Here is a 14484-nt window from a genome sequence, read left to right on the forward strand (position 1 = left end):
GCATTTCCCAGAGGTGCATTTTTCTGAAAATCTAATTTGAGAGATTGAGATTGTTTGGTCTTTCAATGTTCGTGTTGCGACGCTTGCAATTTCTGGCCACCAACAACAATAAAGGCATTCCCCACACTCACACACACACACACTTACTATATTGTATTCTATACAAATACATATTGGACCCTAAGAGTGGCTTGTGCGAGTGTAAGTGTGTGTGTGCCCATATATTTATGCAGCAGAGGAGCATATTGTGGAGTTATGGCCTTGTCTGGGAAATTCACCAAGTCACAGTCACACGCTCACTTTAATTGGTAGAGCGCAACGTCGCCACGCTGCGGCAATTTCAGCTGAAAAATCTACATGGGAGATTTGCTAGTGGCGAGTGTAATGCCAAGAGCAGCGGAAAACGCAGAAAAAGCAGCAGTTGCAACAACAGTAACAGTGGCAGTAGCATCCACATGGCAGCGACTTCAATCATTGCGCGCCACGCTCGCTGCGGTTTGACAAACATTTTTCACAGAATGTGCGAAGGCGAACCACCAAGCGCCACACCACCCAACCACCCATTTCACTTGTTTGATGGGACACGGCCAAAAAAATATTATTAACTTTCGGATTTAGATTTTAGCCAAATTTTATTCAAAATGTTATTAGTTGGGAGGAGAAAAGATAAAAGTAAGTACCGGGTATTATCAGTGCTATTTAGTATTTTAATAGTTTTATTTCTAGTTTTTAAGCTGCTCGATGTATAACATTCAATTTTTAAACTAAGACTGCCTAAAATATTGATTGAAACAACACTTTTTCCTGTGCATCGAAGCGAAACTTTGCTTTCTTTGCGAAACTTTGCTTTGCGAAAAAACTCCTTTGGCCTCACCCGTCCCTTACTTATTCGTATATGTTTGATGGGTATGTGAGAGTTTTATGGCTGTATTGGGAATGAGCTGTGAGCAGAAGCAGAATGCTGTGTGGCAGAGCAGAGGGAGGGGTGGAGGCAAGGATGAATCAGGATCAGAAGCAGGCGTCAGGCTTTAACTTTGGCTTCAGCCTGGCGCCTCTTTTCAAGGGGCAGGAGGCTGTGGAGGCTGATTGGGTTATGCTGTGATTTTAATTTTGAAATCATACGAATGCGAGCGCTGCAATGCAAAGCGATACGATACATGAGCGGATTTATTTATGCACACATACACTCGCACATAAAAAAAACGTATCTGTGTGTGTGTGTGTGTGAGCGTAAAGCGATAAAGCGCCTTACAGGATTTTGCATTGGACTGCTGCTGTTCGCAATTTGATAAGCTACCTCTGGGCATTATTTTTACGACTTTGTTCCTCTTCGTACAAATACACGCATTTATATGCATATACCAGACGCCGGGAAATATGCAATAAAATATTCCGGATTTTAAGCGTAAATCAAACGAATCTTATTGTTTTCAATTTGTACTCATTCCCATTTCATCTCTCCATCCCTCTTTATTTTTTTAACAAGTCTCGGTCCCGGCTTAGACACTTCTTTTCGACCCCTGATACCACTCACAACGCAGACAGACATTCCAGAAGTGTGTTTCAATTGAGGAGAGCTGGTATGATGTTGAAGGTTACTCTTCAATGAGGCTTTCCTGGAAACCGACAAGTACTCGTACATTTTTCGAGCCGGAAAACATTTATTATGTATTCGCCCGGGTGAACAATTTAAACGCTCATTTAAAACGAAGGACCAGTCGGCAATAAATGAAATTCAAACCAAATTAAACAAGATGTAGCTGGAAGAACTTAAAGTTTGGCGAGAAAAACACATGAGTTATCCCAAACAATATGTGAAGCAGTATTTATTGTGCTTGTAATCAATCATCTACATCCACATTTCACAATACAATAGAGCGAATTTACATTTACAGACGTACGTATAAACTAAGCTATATAAGGTTCGGATAAAGCGTTTCAAACATATGACTTTGGGGCATATGGATATGGTAAAAACATACATACATACAACTACAACTAACAACTATTGTGGAGACGGAAACGTTAAGGCTTTACACTGAAAGAATCAAGGATAGTTGAAGTAGAAAGACATGCCCTAAAATGGTTACAATTGTTAAATAGACTTAAGGATCTCATAAGAAGAGCCTGACGAGGGCATATAGCGCCCAGGCGGCTAACGAATAGAAAACAGCCAGCGTCGTGTAGTGTAGGACCTTCAATCTGAAAAGAAAAGAAAAATGAATTAGTCCTGCCCGGACTCAGCAAGTATCAGACTTACCTCTCATAGCGCTTAATGGATTCGGGAATATTGCTAGGATCATCCTTGACCACATAGAGCCGCAGTCCGTAGAGACTAACCCGGAATAGATTGGTCCAGTCCAGATCACGCATATCGAAGGCGAAGAGCCTCTTGTCCCGGTCGTCCAACTTTGCTGTTAATTTTCTTACGTTATCGTTGTCGAAGCGGAACTCATTTGAACTGAAGTATTTAAGGACGTTGCTCAGTTTATGAATTTTGCGGTAGATTTTCATCATTCTAAGGACAAAAAAGAAAAGTATTAAAACCTTTATTCCTAAATACAATCAAGTAAGCTCACCTTGGCTTCTTGCCTATAAGAACCATAATGGCATCCATAACCAGGGCGGGCAACGTGTGGTAGAGGAAGCACAGAATGTGGTACTGCCACATGTGTGGCACAATCGTGAATCGCGGATACCATATGGATTTTCGCATGGGAATGTCGCAGCCGTACTCGAAGCCATCCTCCATGTAACGCCTCCAGCTGACCATGTTCTCCTGATCCGGCACATAGTTGTAAATCGGTGGCGTTTCATACCTAAACCAAAAAAAGAGTAATGGTGAGCATCCTATGGCAATTATAGGAAAGAGGACTCACTTGTTGCGTGCTATATCCCAAGCACTGGCCAGCAGGGCATTCACACACATGTCCACCGGCACGATATGCGCCTTGTTATCCATGTCGCCGGTGAAGACCCGAAGGACTCCCGAACCAATGCCCACAATAACGCCGCAAGGACCATACATGTTGTCAATCCAGCCAGTGACCGGTTCACGGTAGGTAGTGATGACTGTGAAGTAATAGGTGTTTAGAGAGCATTGTTTAAAAATAAAAATAATATAATGGTACTGATATTTTTAAAGCTTCCGGTTCAAAAACCTGCTTCACCAAGCTATAAAATTGAGAATTTAGAATAATGGATTTTAACAGCAATTCAAAAGAATTTAAAAAGTCGTTAAAAAATACTATAACTTTAAACAACTACAAGCAAAAGATCATCACCTTGAAATACTTCTGCTAAAACAACAATTAAAATAAACCTGATTTCAACTCACCAATTCCGGGTCTGAAGATGGTGACTGGCAGATTCTGGGCACTCTGTTGAACCACATTTTCGGCCAGGACTTTGGTAAAAGTATACGTATTTGGATATCCCTTGATGATGGTTGGAGTTAGGGTATTCAGAGTGTGCTCATCGAGGCATTCACTCAGCTTAAAAGCATTTTCCCCGGTCATGGTGCCGCTGTAGAATCTCTCCTGGATGTGACGCATATTGCAGTGGGCAAATGCAGTGGAGACGTGGACAAGTGCCTACATGAATAATAAACGGTTTTTAAATAAATATAATCAAGGAAAAAACATTTTATCCAGAAGCCTATATACGCGTTCAGTTCCTAATCTCATTTAGCCGACTCAATAGGAATCTCAGCTTCTTAGGATATAGATAAATTAAAAAAACTTCATGGTCCCAGATTTAGATGATAATTTGAAAGAATCGATGTCCAAATCATTTAAGGTATTCCGCTTAAGAATCGGAGCAGTATTGACAAAGATATGGCCTTCGCTGGGGACCAAATTCTTGTTTCAAACATTTTCCCAATTTTTGAAGGGAGTCCTCCAGAAAATTTGACAAAAAATCGAAAAAATATTTCGTCCTCAGATTTTGATGCAGATTGATAGAAAATCGATGTACAAATCGTTTAAGGTATTCCGCTCAAGAATCAGATGAGTATTGACAGAGATATAGCCTTCGCTGGGAGCCAAATTCTTGTTTCATGCATTTCCCCAATTTTTGAAGGGAGTCCTCCAGAAAATTTGACAAAAAATCGAAAAAATATTTCGTCCTCAGATTTTGATGCAGATTGATAGAAAATTGATGTACAAATCGTTTGAGGTATTCCGCTCAAGAATCAGATGAGTATTGACCGAGATATAGCCTTCGCTGGGAGCCAAATTCTTGTTTCATGCATTTTCCCAATTTTTGAAGGGAGTCCTCCAGAAAATTTGACAAAAAATCGAAAAAATATTTCGTCTCCAGATTTTGATGCAGATTGATAGAAAATCGATGTACTAATCGTTTAAGGTATTCCGCTCAAGAATCAGATGAGTATTGACCGAGATATAGCCTTCGCTGGGAGCCAAATTCTTGTTTCATGCATTTCCCCAATTTTTGAAGGGAGTCCAGAAAATTTGACAAAAAATCGAAAAAATATTTCGTCTCCAGATTTTGATGCAGATTGATAGAAAATCGATGTACAAATCGTTTGAGGTATTCCGCTCAAGAATCAGATGAGTATTGACCGAGATATAGCCTTTGCTGGGAGCCAAATTCTTGTTTCATGCATTTCCCCAATTTTTGAAGAGAATCCTCCAGAAAATTTGAAAAAAAATCGAAAAAATATTTCGTCTCCAGATTTTGATGCAGATTGATAGAAAATCGATGTACTAATCGTTTAAGGTATTCCGCTCAAGAATCAGATGAGTATTGACCGAGATATAGCCTTCGCTGGGAGCCAAATTCTTGTTTCATGCATTTCCCCAATTTTTGAAGGGAGTCCAGAAAATTTGACAAAAAATCGAAAAAATATTTCGTCTCCAGATTTTGATGCAGATTGATAGAAAATCGATGTACAAATCGTTTGAGGTATTCCGCTCAAGAATCAGATGAGTATTGACAGAGATATAGCCTTCGCTGGGAGCCAAATTCTTGTTTCATGCATTTCCCCAATTTTTGAAGGGAGTCCTCCAGAAAACTTGACAAAAAATCGAAAAAATATTTCGTCTCCAGATTTTGATGCAGATTGATAGAAAATCGATGTACAAATCGTTTGAGGTATTCCGCTCAAGAATCAGATGAGTATTGACAGAGATATAGCCTTCGCTGGGAGCCAAATTCTTGTTTCATGCATTTCCCCAATTTTTGAAGGGAGTCCTCCAGAAAATTTGACAAAAAATCAGAAAAATATTTCGTCTCCAGATTTTGATGCAGATTGATAGAAAATCGATGTACAAATCGTTTGAGGTATTCCGCTCAAGAATCAGATGAGTATTGACAGAGATATAGCCTTCGCTGGGAGCCAAATTCTTGTTTCATGCATTTCCCCAATTTTTGAAGGGAGTCCTCCAGAAAATTTGACAAAAAATCGAAAAAATATTTCGTCTCCAGATTTTGATGCAGATTGATAGAAAATCGATGTACAAATCGTTTGAGGTATTCCGCTCAAGAATCAGATGAGTATTGACAGAGATATAGCCTTCGCTGGGAGCCAAATTCTTGTTTCATGCATTTCCCCAATTTTTGAAGGGAGTCCTCCAGAAAATTTGACAAAAAATCAGAAAAATATTTCGTCTCCAGATTTTGATGCAGATTGATAGAAAATCGATGTACAAATCGTTTGAGGTATTCCGCTCAAGAATCAGATGAGTATTGACCGAGATATAGCCTTCGCTGGTAGCCAAATTCTTGTTTCATGCATTTCCCTAATTTTTGAAGGGAGTCCTCCAGAAAATTTGACAAAAAATCGAAAAAATATTTCGTCTCCAGATTTTGATGCAGATTGATAGAAAATCAATGTAAAAATCGTTTAAGGTATTTCGATCAAGAATCGGAATAGTATTGGCAAAGATATAGCCTTCGTTGGAGGACATAAGTATTGTGTTTATTTCGTAGATTAGGTTTATTATTCATCATTAGGTTTATTCATCATTTTAGATTAGATATTTAGATCAGATAAAAGAGTAGCTATTTCTAAAATCCATATTTGAGTGGGCTATTTTCTAAAGGATAACTGAAGGGTATAGGCTTCCCATTTCTTAAATAAATCTCTTGTTACCTTAAGATTCACAACTTCTTTGGCCAGCTTGATGATTTCCTTGGTGCCGTGGACATTGATGGCGATGGCCATTTTGAGCTTCTCATCAAATCGAACAGTGGCAGCACTGTGAAGGACAATGTTGACGTTCTCCAGGATCGTTTCGCGTTCGTCGGGTGAAATGCCCAAGCCAGGAAGCGAACAATCTCCACTGATGATGGTTATCTGGCAGCGGTACTTGGGGTTAACCTGCTTCATCTTGTCGAAGACCTGAAACCAAAAAAACAAATTAGTTTATATTGTGATAAGTTAAGAAATCAATTTGTTTCACTTACCGGATCGTTAAACAGATCCTCGATGCGAGCAAAAGCATCCTTGCCCTTCTTGGTACGTATCAGCAAATAGATTTGTCCCACCTCTGTGACGCGCAACAATTTCTCAATGATAACTGGAGGAGACAGGGCCAGACAGGACAAAAAAGGACGAGACAGATGGAGGGAAAAAGGGCGTGTAAGTATGTGGGCGAAATTCCAGTCACGTACTTGGGAGTCAAGTGGAACTTACTTTTGCCAAAGAATCCTGTGCCGCCGGTGAGGAAGACGCCCTTGTCCTTGTAGAACATTTGCATGGGCGACTCGTCTGAGGGAAGAGATCAATGCAAACAGTCATTAAACAATTAGCCAATTTGATGCGCATCATTGATGGGCTCGGTTATCCGCCACATCATCCTCCGTATCCCCCACATCCGACCCGGCATTCTGCCCCAATCTGTTGACTGTTTGTTCGGTTTCGGTTCGGTTTGGTTTGTTTGCCACCAACTTGAAGCGCCGTCACGAATTTAAATGCGCATCAAATGCCACTTGAATTGCGCATAATTCACGCCACCCACAGACACAGAGACACACGCACCCGCACACCCATAGTGCCATACACAAAATCGCACACCAGCCAGCCAGCATAGTTGAGGGGTCACGAGGTTAGCTCCTGCCTGCATTTTTGCCAAAGTGCCAAAACGGCAACAACACTTGACGTTTCAACGTTGCCTGCCAATGGATCTGTATCCCCCAGCCTCCCTTTATCCCACCTCTCTCCGTCCCCCTCTTGGCAGCCCATCCATCTCTGCCCCACATTGTTGTTTGCGGCATCGGTTGCCTCCGTTGCCTGCCACTTGCTGGGCCACTCATAAATATTTGCAAGTTAGCAGCTCGTCGAGCCATTCATCTATTGTCTAAAACGCACACACGCCTAAAATCCTCACACACACACACACGGACAGAGTTGCATATGCCACACGTTTGCTGCCACATGCACTCGAAAAAAATAGTAATTCCCATTTCATTACTCTGATTTGGGATGTGGGTTTTATTGAAGATTTTGATTTGGAAATTTGGTCGGTTCTGTAGGTTTTAGTTTCTGGTTTGAGTTAACTACTACTTTAACTCTAAAGAGGCTATTTTTAAAACCATAGCTAGCCATAGTTCGGGCCTTAGCTCGCAAAATAAAAGCGAACCGGTAGAAACTAAAATATTTACCCAAACTATTTTTGCTAATTTTAAACAAAGAAACTAGTAATTAGCACCTGTATTATATTCAGAAAGTGCTTAAAATAACTAGGTAAATACTTGAACATAATACTATAAAATATAGTTAGGGGTTCGAACTTCTAATATTTTCTCCCACTGTAAGACCTTTAAACATTCCTCAATTGAATGGCATCCCATCTTGAGATGCTCCGTTTCGCCTTCGTTTGCCTTCGCTCCGAGAGATGCCTAATTGCCAATCGTCGACGTAAATCACTGTCAGTTGTTGGACTGGGAGCCCCGTTCATTCACATCCACATCCAGCCAGACAGCCCGTGCACAATTGCCACTTGATAATTGCATAATAAATGCAACATTGTTGAGAAGGATGTAATGCCTCCGGCTCTCCCCATTGCCCCCGCTATGGCCCTGGGCCAACAAACACATTCATACAGCTGCGGCAAAAAAAATAGCACTGAGATGCACAATTTTCTTTTTTGAAACATTTTTTGAAAACTATTTGTTTTTTTGGCTTCTTAATGGAGTTTTTATAAACATTAGGTTATAATTAAACAATATAGAGCGAATTTGACCTCAATTTTAACAAACTTTGGAAAATTTTTAAGTAAGAATGATAAATTTGAACATTTGAGGCGGCAACAAAAATAGCACTATTTTTTTGAAAACATAAAAAAATTTAAAAAAAACATGGAAACAACCGGAAAGTTTTCAAATTATTATTTTAGATTGTAATCTTTATCTAAAAAATGCATTAATAATTTGTTTTAAAGCTTTTGGCAGAAATGATAGCTTCACAATGTCTCGGCATTGAATTAACCAATCTTTGGCACCTTTCCAGTGGGATATTGCTCCAAGACTCCTTGACAGAAAGCTCAAAGCTCCTTAATATTTTTTGGATTTGTATTTGAATCAAATTTTTTCACATCAGACCACAGATTTTCCATAGGATTTAGGTCTGGGGACTGAGCTGGCCAATCCATTACATGGAGAGATCTGTCTTCTTACCACTTTCGAGCTTTATTGCTGGTATGCTTTGGGTCATTATCCTGTTGGAAGACCCATAACAATTGCATTTCATCCTCAGCATAAGGCAGCATGACGTTTTTCAAGATTTCGGAGTATACGAGTCGATCCATTATACCATATTGGGACCAACTCCGTAATACGAGAAGCATGCCCAAACCATAATACTGGTTCCACCGGGTTTAATGGTATTGTACGTAAAGCTGAGACGGTATTTCTAATTTTGGGGTCGCCTTAAATATAAACGAGATCCTTTTTCTCAAAATTGAACGATTTTGCTTTCATCGGACCAAAAAATATTTCTCAATTTTTCTGCCGGCCAATTCGGATGTTCTTTGGCAAACGAAATCCAACTTGCCCCATGCTTCACACTCCAAAGGGAAACTTTTCTGGGGCTGTGGGGACTTAAATCGTTTTTTTAAAGCAATTTCGAACAGTTCTAATTGATGACGAAATATTTAGCTCCATTTTTAGCTCAGTAGCCGGATTAAAGGGCGACCCCTTGCTCTCACGAACCAGCCGGTTGACCTCCAATTTCGACAAGGCGACCTTTCTACCGCAACTTTCTGCCTTAGGAACATATTTTAATGCGTTGCTAATCATTTTATTTGAAAAACCGACAATTCTCGCCACCTGAGCATACGTTTTGCCTTCCTCAATAAGTTTTCAAAAGATTATCCTTTGGTTATCACTGCAGTGCCTTTTGTGACCCATATTTATTTTTTTTTCCGATCCAATTCGTAAGAACTCTGTTACTGCAATGCTCTCTAATGTAATCAGTAACTAAAAACATCAAAAAACTTCAAAAAACTTGAATCTTTGATCAAAACCATTTTTAGTGCTATTTTTGTTGCCGCTCTCTTTTGCATCTTACTTGCTAAAATGCCCAATATATAACAAACCGATGGCTAATTGAGATTTAATTCACTTCTCTCATAGAGATAACATGTAAGCCTACATTTTAAAATAAAATAATCAAAACAATTTCAAAGAAAAACATAATTTGTAATGCATTATAGAAAATTGTGCATCTCAGTGCTATTTTTTTTGCCGCAACTGTACAAATACGTCTTGACACCTAGAGCTGACACCAGCAACAGCTCCTGTCCAATGGGAAGCCACCGTTATGGTATGCCCGACGTCCTCCACCCCAGCCCAAGTAGCCTCCTTGTAGGAAATTCCTGCCCTGAGGCCGCACTCAACCACAAGCACTTGGCTGGCTCACTCAAATGTTTTGTTTACCTATGCTAATTGGCTTAAATGCAACTCAAGCCCACTTCGCATCGCCTCGCGCCGAAACAGCAACTGAAAATGTGCCAGCACTCGCAGACAATCTCCCAGGGTGGGAGGCGCTCCATCCCTCCTGCTAACCGCCCACCCGAAACAAAACCCATCATTGTTCGTGGACGCAACGAAATTGAGCCGCTCACTTGGAGATTGGAGTGTGGAGTGGTGGAGTGACTCGAGTGGAGTGCGGCGTTTAAAGCATTTTCGAGCGCTTTGGGGCATTTGTTTAACGCTAACTCTAACACCCTCCCAAACGCCATCCCGCCATTCCGACCATCCAGAGCAGCACCAACATCCCAAGCTCCAACAACAAGGGGCACCCACTTTGAGTGAATTGTCAACAATTTTTGTTGGCTCTTTGGATTTTGTGGGAGCACCGCACCGCGCCACACCACGCCACGCCGCGCCACACTGCGGCACACAAAAGTCTGTCACATAATTTGTCAATTTCAACAAATTTTTGTTTTTGGCCCAACCTTTCAGTTGTTCTGCTTCGGGCACCACCCCCGCTAATGTAATATTTCACATAAATGCCTTTTATTTTTCCAGATTTGTGGCTGGGGAAGCGGGTTCTGTATGATCTTGGCGGGGTCTGTATTATTTTTTTTGATGGTCACTCACCCTTGACGTCGTTTATGAGCTGACAATGATCTTCCCGTGTCTTCATGCCGTTCATGATGTTCATTATTTTGGGATCATCCATCTTAGCCACGTAAGTACTTCCTAATTATCTGTAGAGTAAAGCAAAAAAATATAAAGTTATTAAGAATCCAGGAATTTCGGGTATTTCATTGAAAGTATTCATGTGCATATTAAGTAAATTAGTCATCGTTAATAAGTCTCTCTTGTGAGGTTTGTGAAAAATGCTAATCAGCTTACAAAGGGGGTGTCCATCTCTGCTAATTCATGTAAAGAGGGGTACTGAGGAGCGACAAAGATAATCCTTTAATTGAATATCTGGTCACCCATTCAGTTCACCGCACTGTCGACTGGCTAGCAGAGAGAAGTTTTCCAAATTATTCCTTTAATTCGAGCCAGATGAATGGGAAGCTAAAACCATAAAGCCAATTACAAGCGCCCCAAAGCGGTATCCATGCGACTGTTTCTTGGCTACTAAAAATCAAATATATATATACGTAATATATAAGTAAAATTCGCTCCAGTAAAGCTCGAAATTTAATTAAAACTTTGCTCCTTGTTGCAGGACTAGAGAAACAGAGAAAGGGCGATCCCAACAGAAAGAGAGACGACGCGAACTGAAATTTCTAATGAAGTGCCAGACGCACCTGTTGACGCAGCAGCCAAAAAACACGAAAGCAAAAACAAAAAGATACGAAACCGAAAAGCCCAAAATGAGACTCTCAACTCAAATAAAATTTAATAAAATTCAAATTTTGGTAACCAAATAATGCAGCACAGTTTGCTGAGGTGAGTTAAACTATGCAAAAGTTGCGATAACGAATAACGAATGAATTACAGAATTTTTGGAAACTCGTTTCATTTTCAGCAGAAAGGTGCAAATCCAAACTGGAATGCCAAATTAAATGAACTCGTTCCCCACCATAGCTATTGCAAAGTGCAGTCTCACTGTGACAGCCATTTAAGCAAGTATTTTAGGAAATATTTCATCTGAAAATCGTGATGACAATATCAGGTTATTGGCTGACTAATTCTGTACATTGCCAAGCTAAGAGTGATAATTACACTTCCCTTTAAAAGTGTCAGGTTCCAAAAGTTAATGAAAAAGTAATCAAACCCGTGAGGTACTAGTTCTCTGTCAAATATCTTATTAAACAAAGGCTGTCAGCAAACAGAAGCAAATAACTATGTAAATACAGTGCGGTTCATAATTAAATAAAATACCAGTTTAAAGGTACGAATTGGGTGTCTATAATTAGCCCGAATTACTGGCTGCGTAATGAACCCAAGAATACCAAATTATATAAATAGGTGACTCGGCTGAATCATTAGATTAAAGTACCTAGCGATAAGGGTGTAAAATAAACCGCCAATTAGAATAATGGTGCAACTTTGTTCGGATATTACACAGATTTGAATATTAAGCATAGATTTGAAAGACAGTCATAGCTATGATTAGTAAAGGTGGAAAGACCTTTCATAAAGATTGACTTTGAAGGACCTAGACTTTAAACCTGTAGCGGCTTTCTGTAGAGACCCATGAACAATGGCGGAAATACACAAAAAAAGATCCCTGTCAGGTTATTCAAAACGAGACAAAAGAATTGCAGGACATCCACTGTGTAAATTAAAATTAAATAATTTCGCTCAAGCCAAAGAGTCAGACAATTAACCCACATCTTTCATATTTGCAAATGAAAACAGATCCCCGAAATTCTGAACCACCTGCCCCACGAAGCCCCTTCGCCTTTTCAGTAGCTGCTGCTGTTGCTGCTACTGCTGCTCTGTGGCTGTGCGGCAGTGAGGCAGTGGCGTGTTGCATTTCACACCAATTGAGGAGCTTTTACACCACTCGCGCTTGAGTCGGCGCTCACTCAGTCGAATGAATGACGAAAGCAACGCAATGCAATCCAATGACAGCCGCGCCGGCTGGAAAAGTGGGATGGCAAAAGGTGCGGCACAAACAGACAGGGACACTTGGTTAGCCGGGCAGCCTGCCAGCCAGCCAGTCAGCCAACCCAGCTTCATCCGACTGACTGACTGAGTCACTTTCTGACTGCCTTCCCCCCAGTGCCTGTGTTTTTCTCTGGCTAACTGACTAGATGGCTAACTGGCAGTGTCGGCCAAAAAGCCACTGCAGCTGATTGCACCACGCCGGTGACCACAAAGCCGCACAGGAAAAAATACATTACTTAATGCACTCTATGATATTTACAGAAATAATCCTGATATTAACTTTATAACCATTTAAATTTGTGATTTTATTAAAGCACCTTAATCTTAATGTGGCTAATATATTCGAAAAAATAGACTTTATTCCCAGTGTTTAGAAGCCAATGTAGGGTCCATCTAACAACCATTGGAAGAGCTTCGAAAGGTACTATACGCACTGAGTGAACCACTGATGCACATGCCACTGATACAAGGGGCAAGGGGCAGTGGACGGTGCAGTCGACTTTGTAGATGAATTTATACATTGTTTAAGTATCAGCCGCAGATACTGAAGCCCCTCCTAACGGCGCCCCTGTGTCCGCTCAGTTGTCGACACCGAAACTCCATCGTCAATGCACATCGAAGCGCAGCTAATTGAAACAGTTGGGAACAGTGGACTAAAATAGGGGAAAAAGAGGCTTATAATTATGGAATTATTTTTAAAGAAAGGATTAAATAGATTAAAGGATTTAAAACAATATATATTTTGAAGATAGAAGCCCATGCAGCAGTTCTTAAAATAAAATTCAAGAGGTCTTTGTCTGAAGCTTTAGTTTCACTTAGTACTAAAGAGCCACAAATTAGTTTACTTTTAAGTTGTCTTAACCAACATTTAAGCTATATTTAGGCCACTGTTTTGACTCCATCCGATGTTGCCACTTCTGGTACTTCTTTTACTTTTGGCGCTTGTTTGCGTGCGGTGCACGATACTGCTGCCGCCTGTAGTTGCAGTTGTTGCTGCTGCTGCTGTTGCTGCTGCGGATTTTGTTTGCTTTGTTGTTGTTGTTGTTGGTACTGCTGGTGGCGCTGAGCGGCCTGCTGCTGCTTTCTGCACCAGCAGCAACAATAACAACAAGACAAAACTTTTTGGGGCAACAATGGGCCGAAAAACAAAAGAATGAACCACGACAATAACACAATTTCAGAAGGGGTGCTGGGGGCAGCTTTGTTAGCAATGCAACAACATTGCAACAACTGCACCACTTCGCATATTTCAATGGCGGACCGCACTGGCCCAGGCCGGCCAGAATGCGATCCCCAAAGCCCACCCACCATTGAGGTCCTTTGCTATCCAGGACACACCCTCTCGTCGAACACTTTTGACGAGGCTCATTCGCTTTGAATTTTATTTAATGGCTTTGTAATAAAGTGTAAAATGGCGAAAAAGTTCAAACAACGGAGAAATGCAAAGGAGTGGAAAGTGCGAAGGGTGCATAATATCAGCAACATCATTATCATCGCCATAGCCATCGCCATCGTCAGGATGCAGAACCGAACAGAAGGACCTGAAGCTGAATAAGTAAGAACTGCGGCCAACACCAGTGGCCACATTAAAAGAAGAAGAAATAATTAACAGCAACAGTTTGAAAGTCCATAAAATGAAAATGGCCAGGCATTGCCTTGATGTAGCTACCACCCCCTACCCACCATCCAGTGGAACCTACACTCCTGCCTGCATCACCATTACCGGGAGTGGTGCACGGACGCTGTTGGCATCGCAACCGCCGCGGCCATCACCGCATGTGCCATACAACTTCCGACTTCCGTTTCTGGCTTTGCCCTGTCTGAGATCTGGAAGCTCGAACTCCAACTACGGCTGGGTGTTCTGGACCGATCCCATGGCATAGTGTACAGCTGCATCAACAGTAGTTGTTTGTCATACCCTTTGCGATAAGTGGCCATGACTAT

General features: G+C 41.0%; 1 protein-coding gene across 1 annotated transcript in view; it reads right to left on the reverse strand.

Annotated features, from left to right (window-relative positions):
* Positions 1-1798: 1798 nt before the first annotated feature.
* The window catches only part of wat (waterproof), a 32329-nt gene continuing 19643 nt past the window's right edge, over positions 1799-14484 (reverse strand). Inside the window, exons 2-10 of the mRNA XM_017236629.3 lie at positions 10567-10676; positions 6659-6733; positions 6430-6542; positions 6116-6364; positions 3338-3593; positions 2880-3072; positions 2580-2819; positions 2261-2518; positions 1799-2202 (exon numbers count right to left, since the gene is read on the reverse strand). Of these exons, the coding sequence (XP_017092118.2) occupies positions 2115-2202; positions 2261-2518; positions 2580-2819; positions 2880-3072; positions 3338-3593; positions 6116-6364; positions 6430-6542; positions 6659-6733; positions 10567-10648 (1554 nt within the window). The 5' untranslated portion in view covers positions 10649-10676 and the 3' untranslated portion in view covers positions 1799-2114. The remainder of the gene's footprint in view (positions 2203-2260; positions 2519-2579; positions 2820-2879; positions 3073-3337; positions 3594-6115; positions 6365-6429; positions 6543-6658; positions 6734-10566; positions 10677-14484) is intronic.

Source organism: Drosophila bipectinata, chromosome 3R (assembly GCF_030179905.1).
Source record: "Drosophila bipectinata strain 14024-0381.07 chromosome 3R, DbipHiC1v2, whole genome shotgun sequence".
NCBI classification, from domain to species: Eukaryota; Metazoa; Arthropoda; class Insecta; order Diptera; family Drosophilidae; genus Drosophila; species Drosophila bipectinata.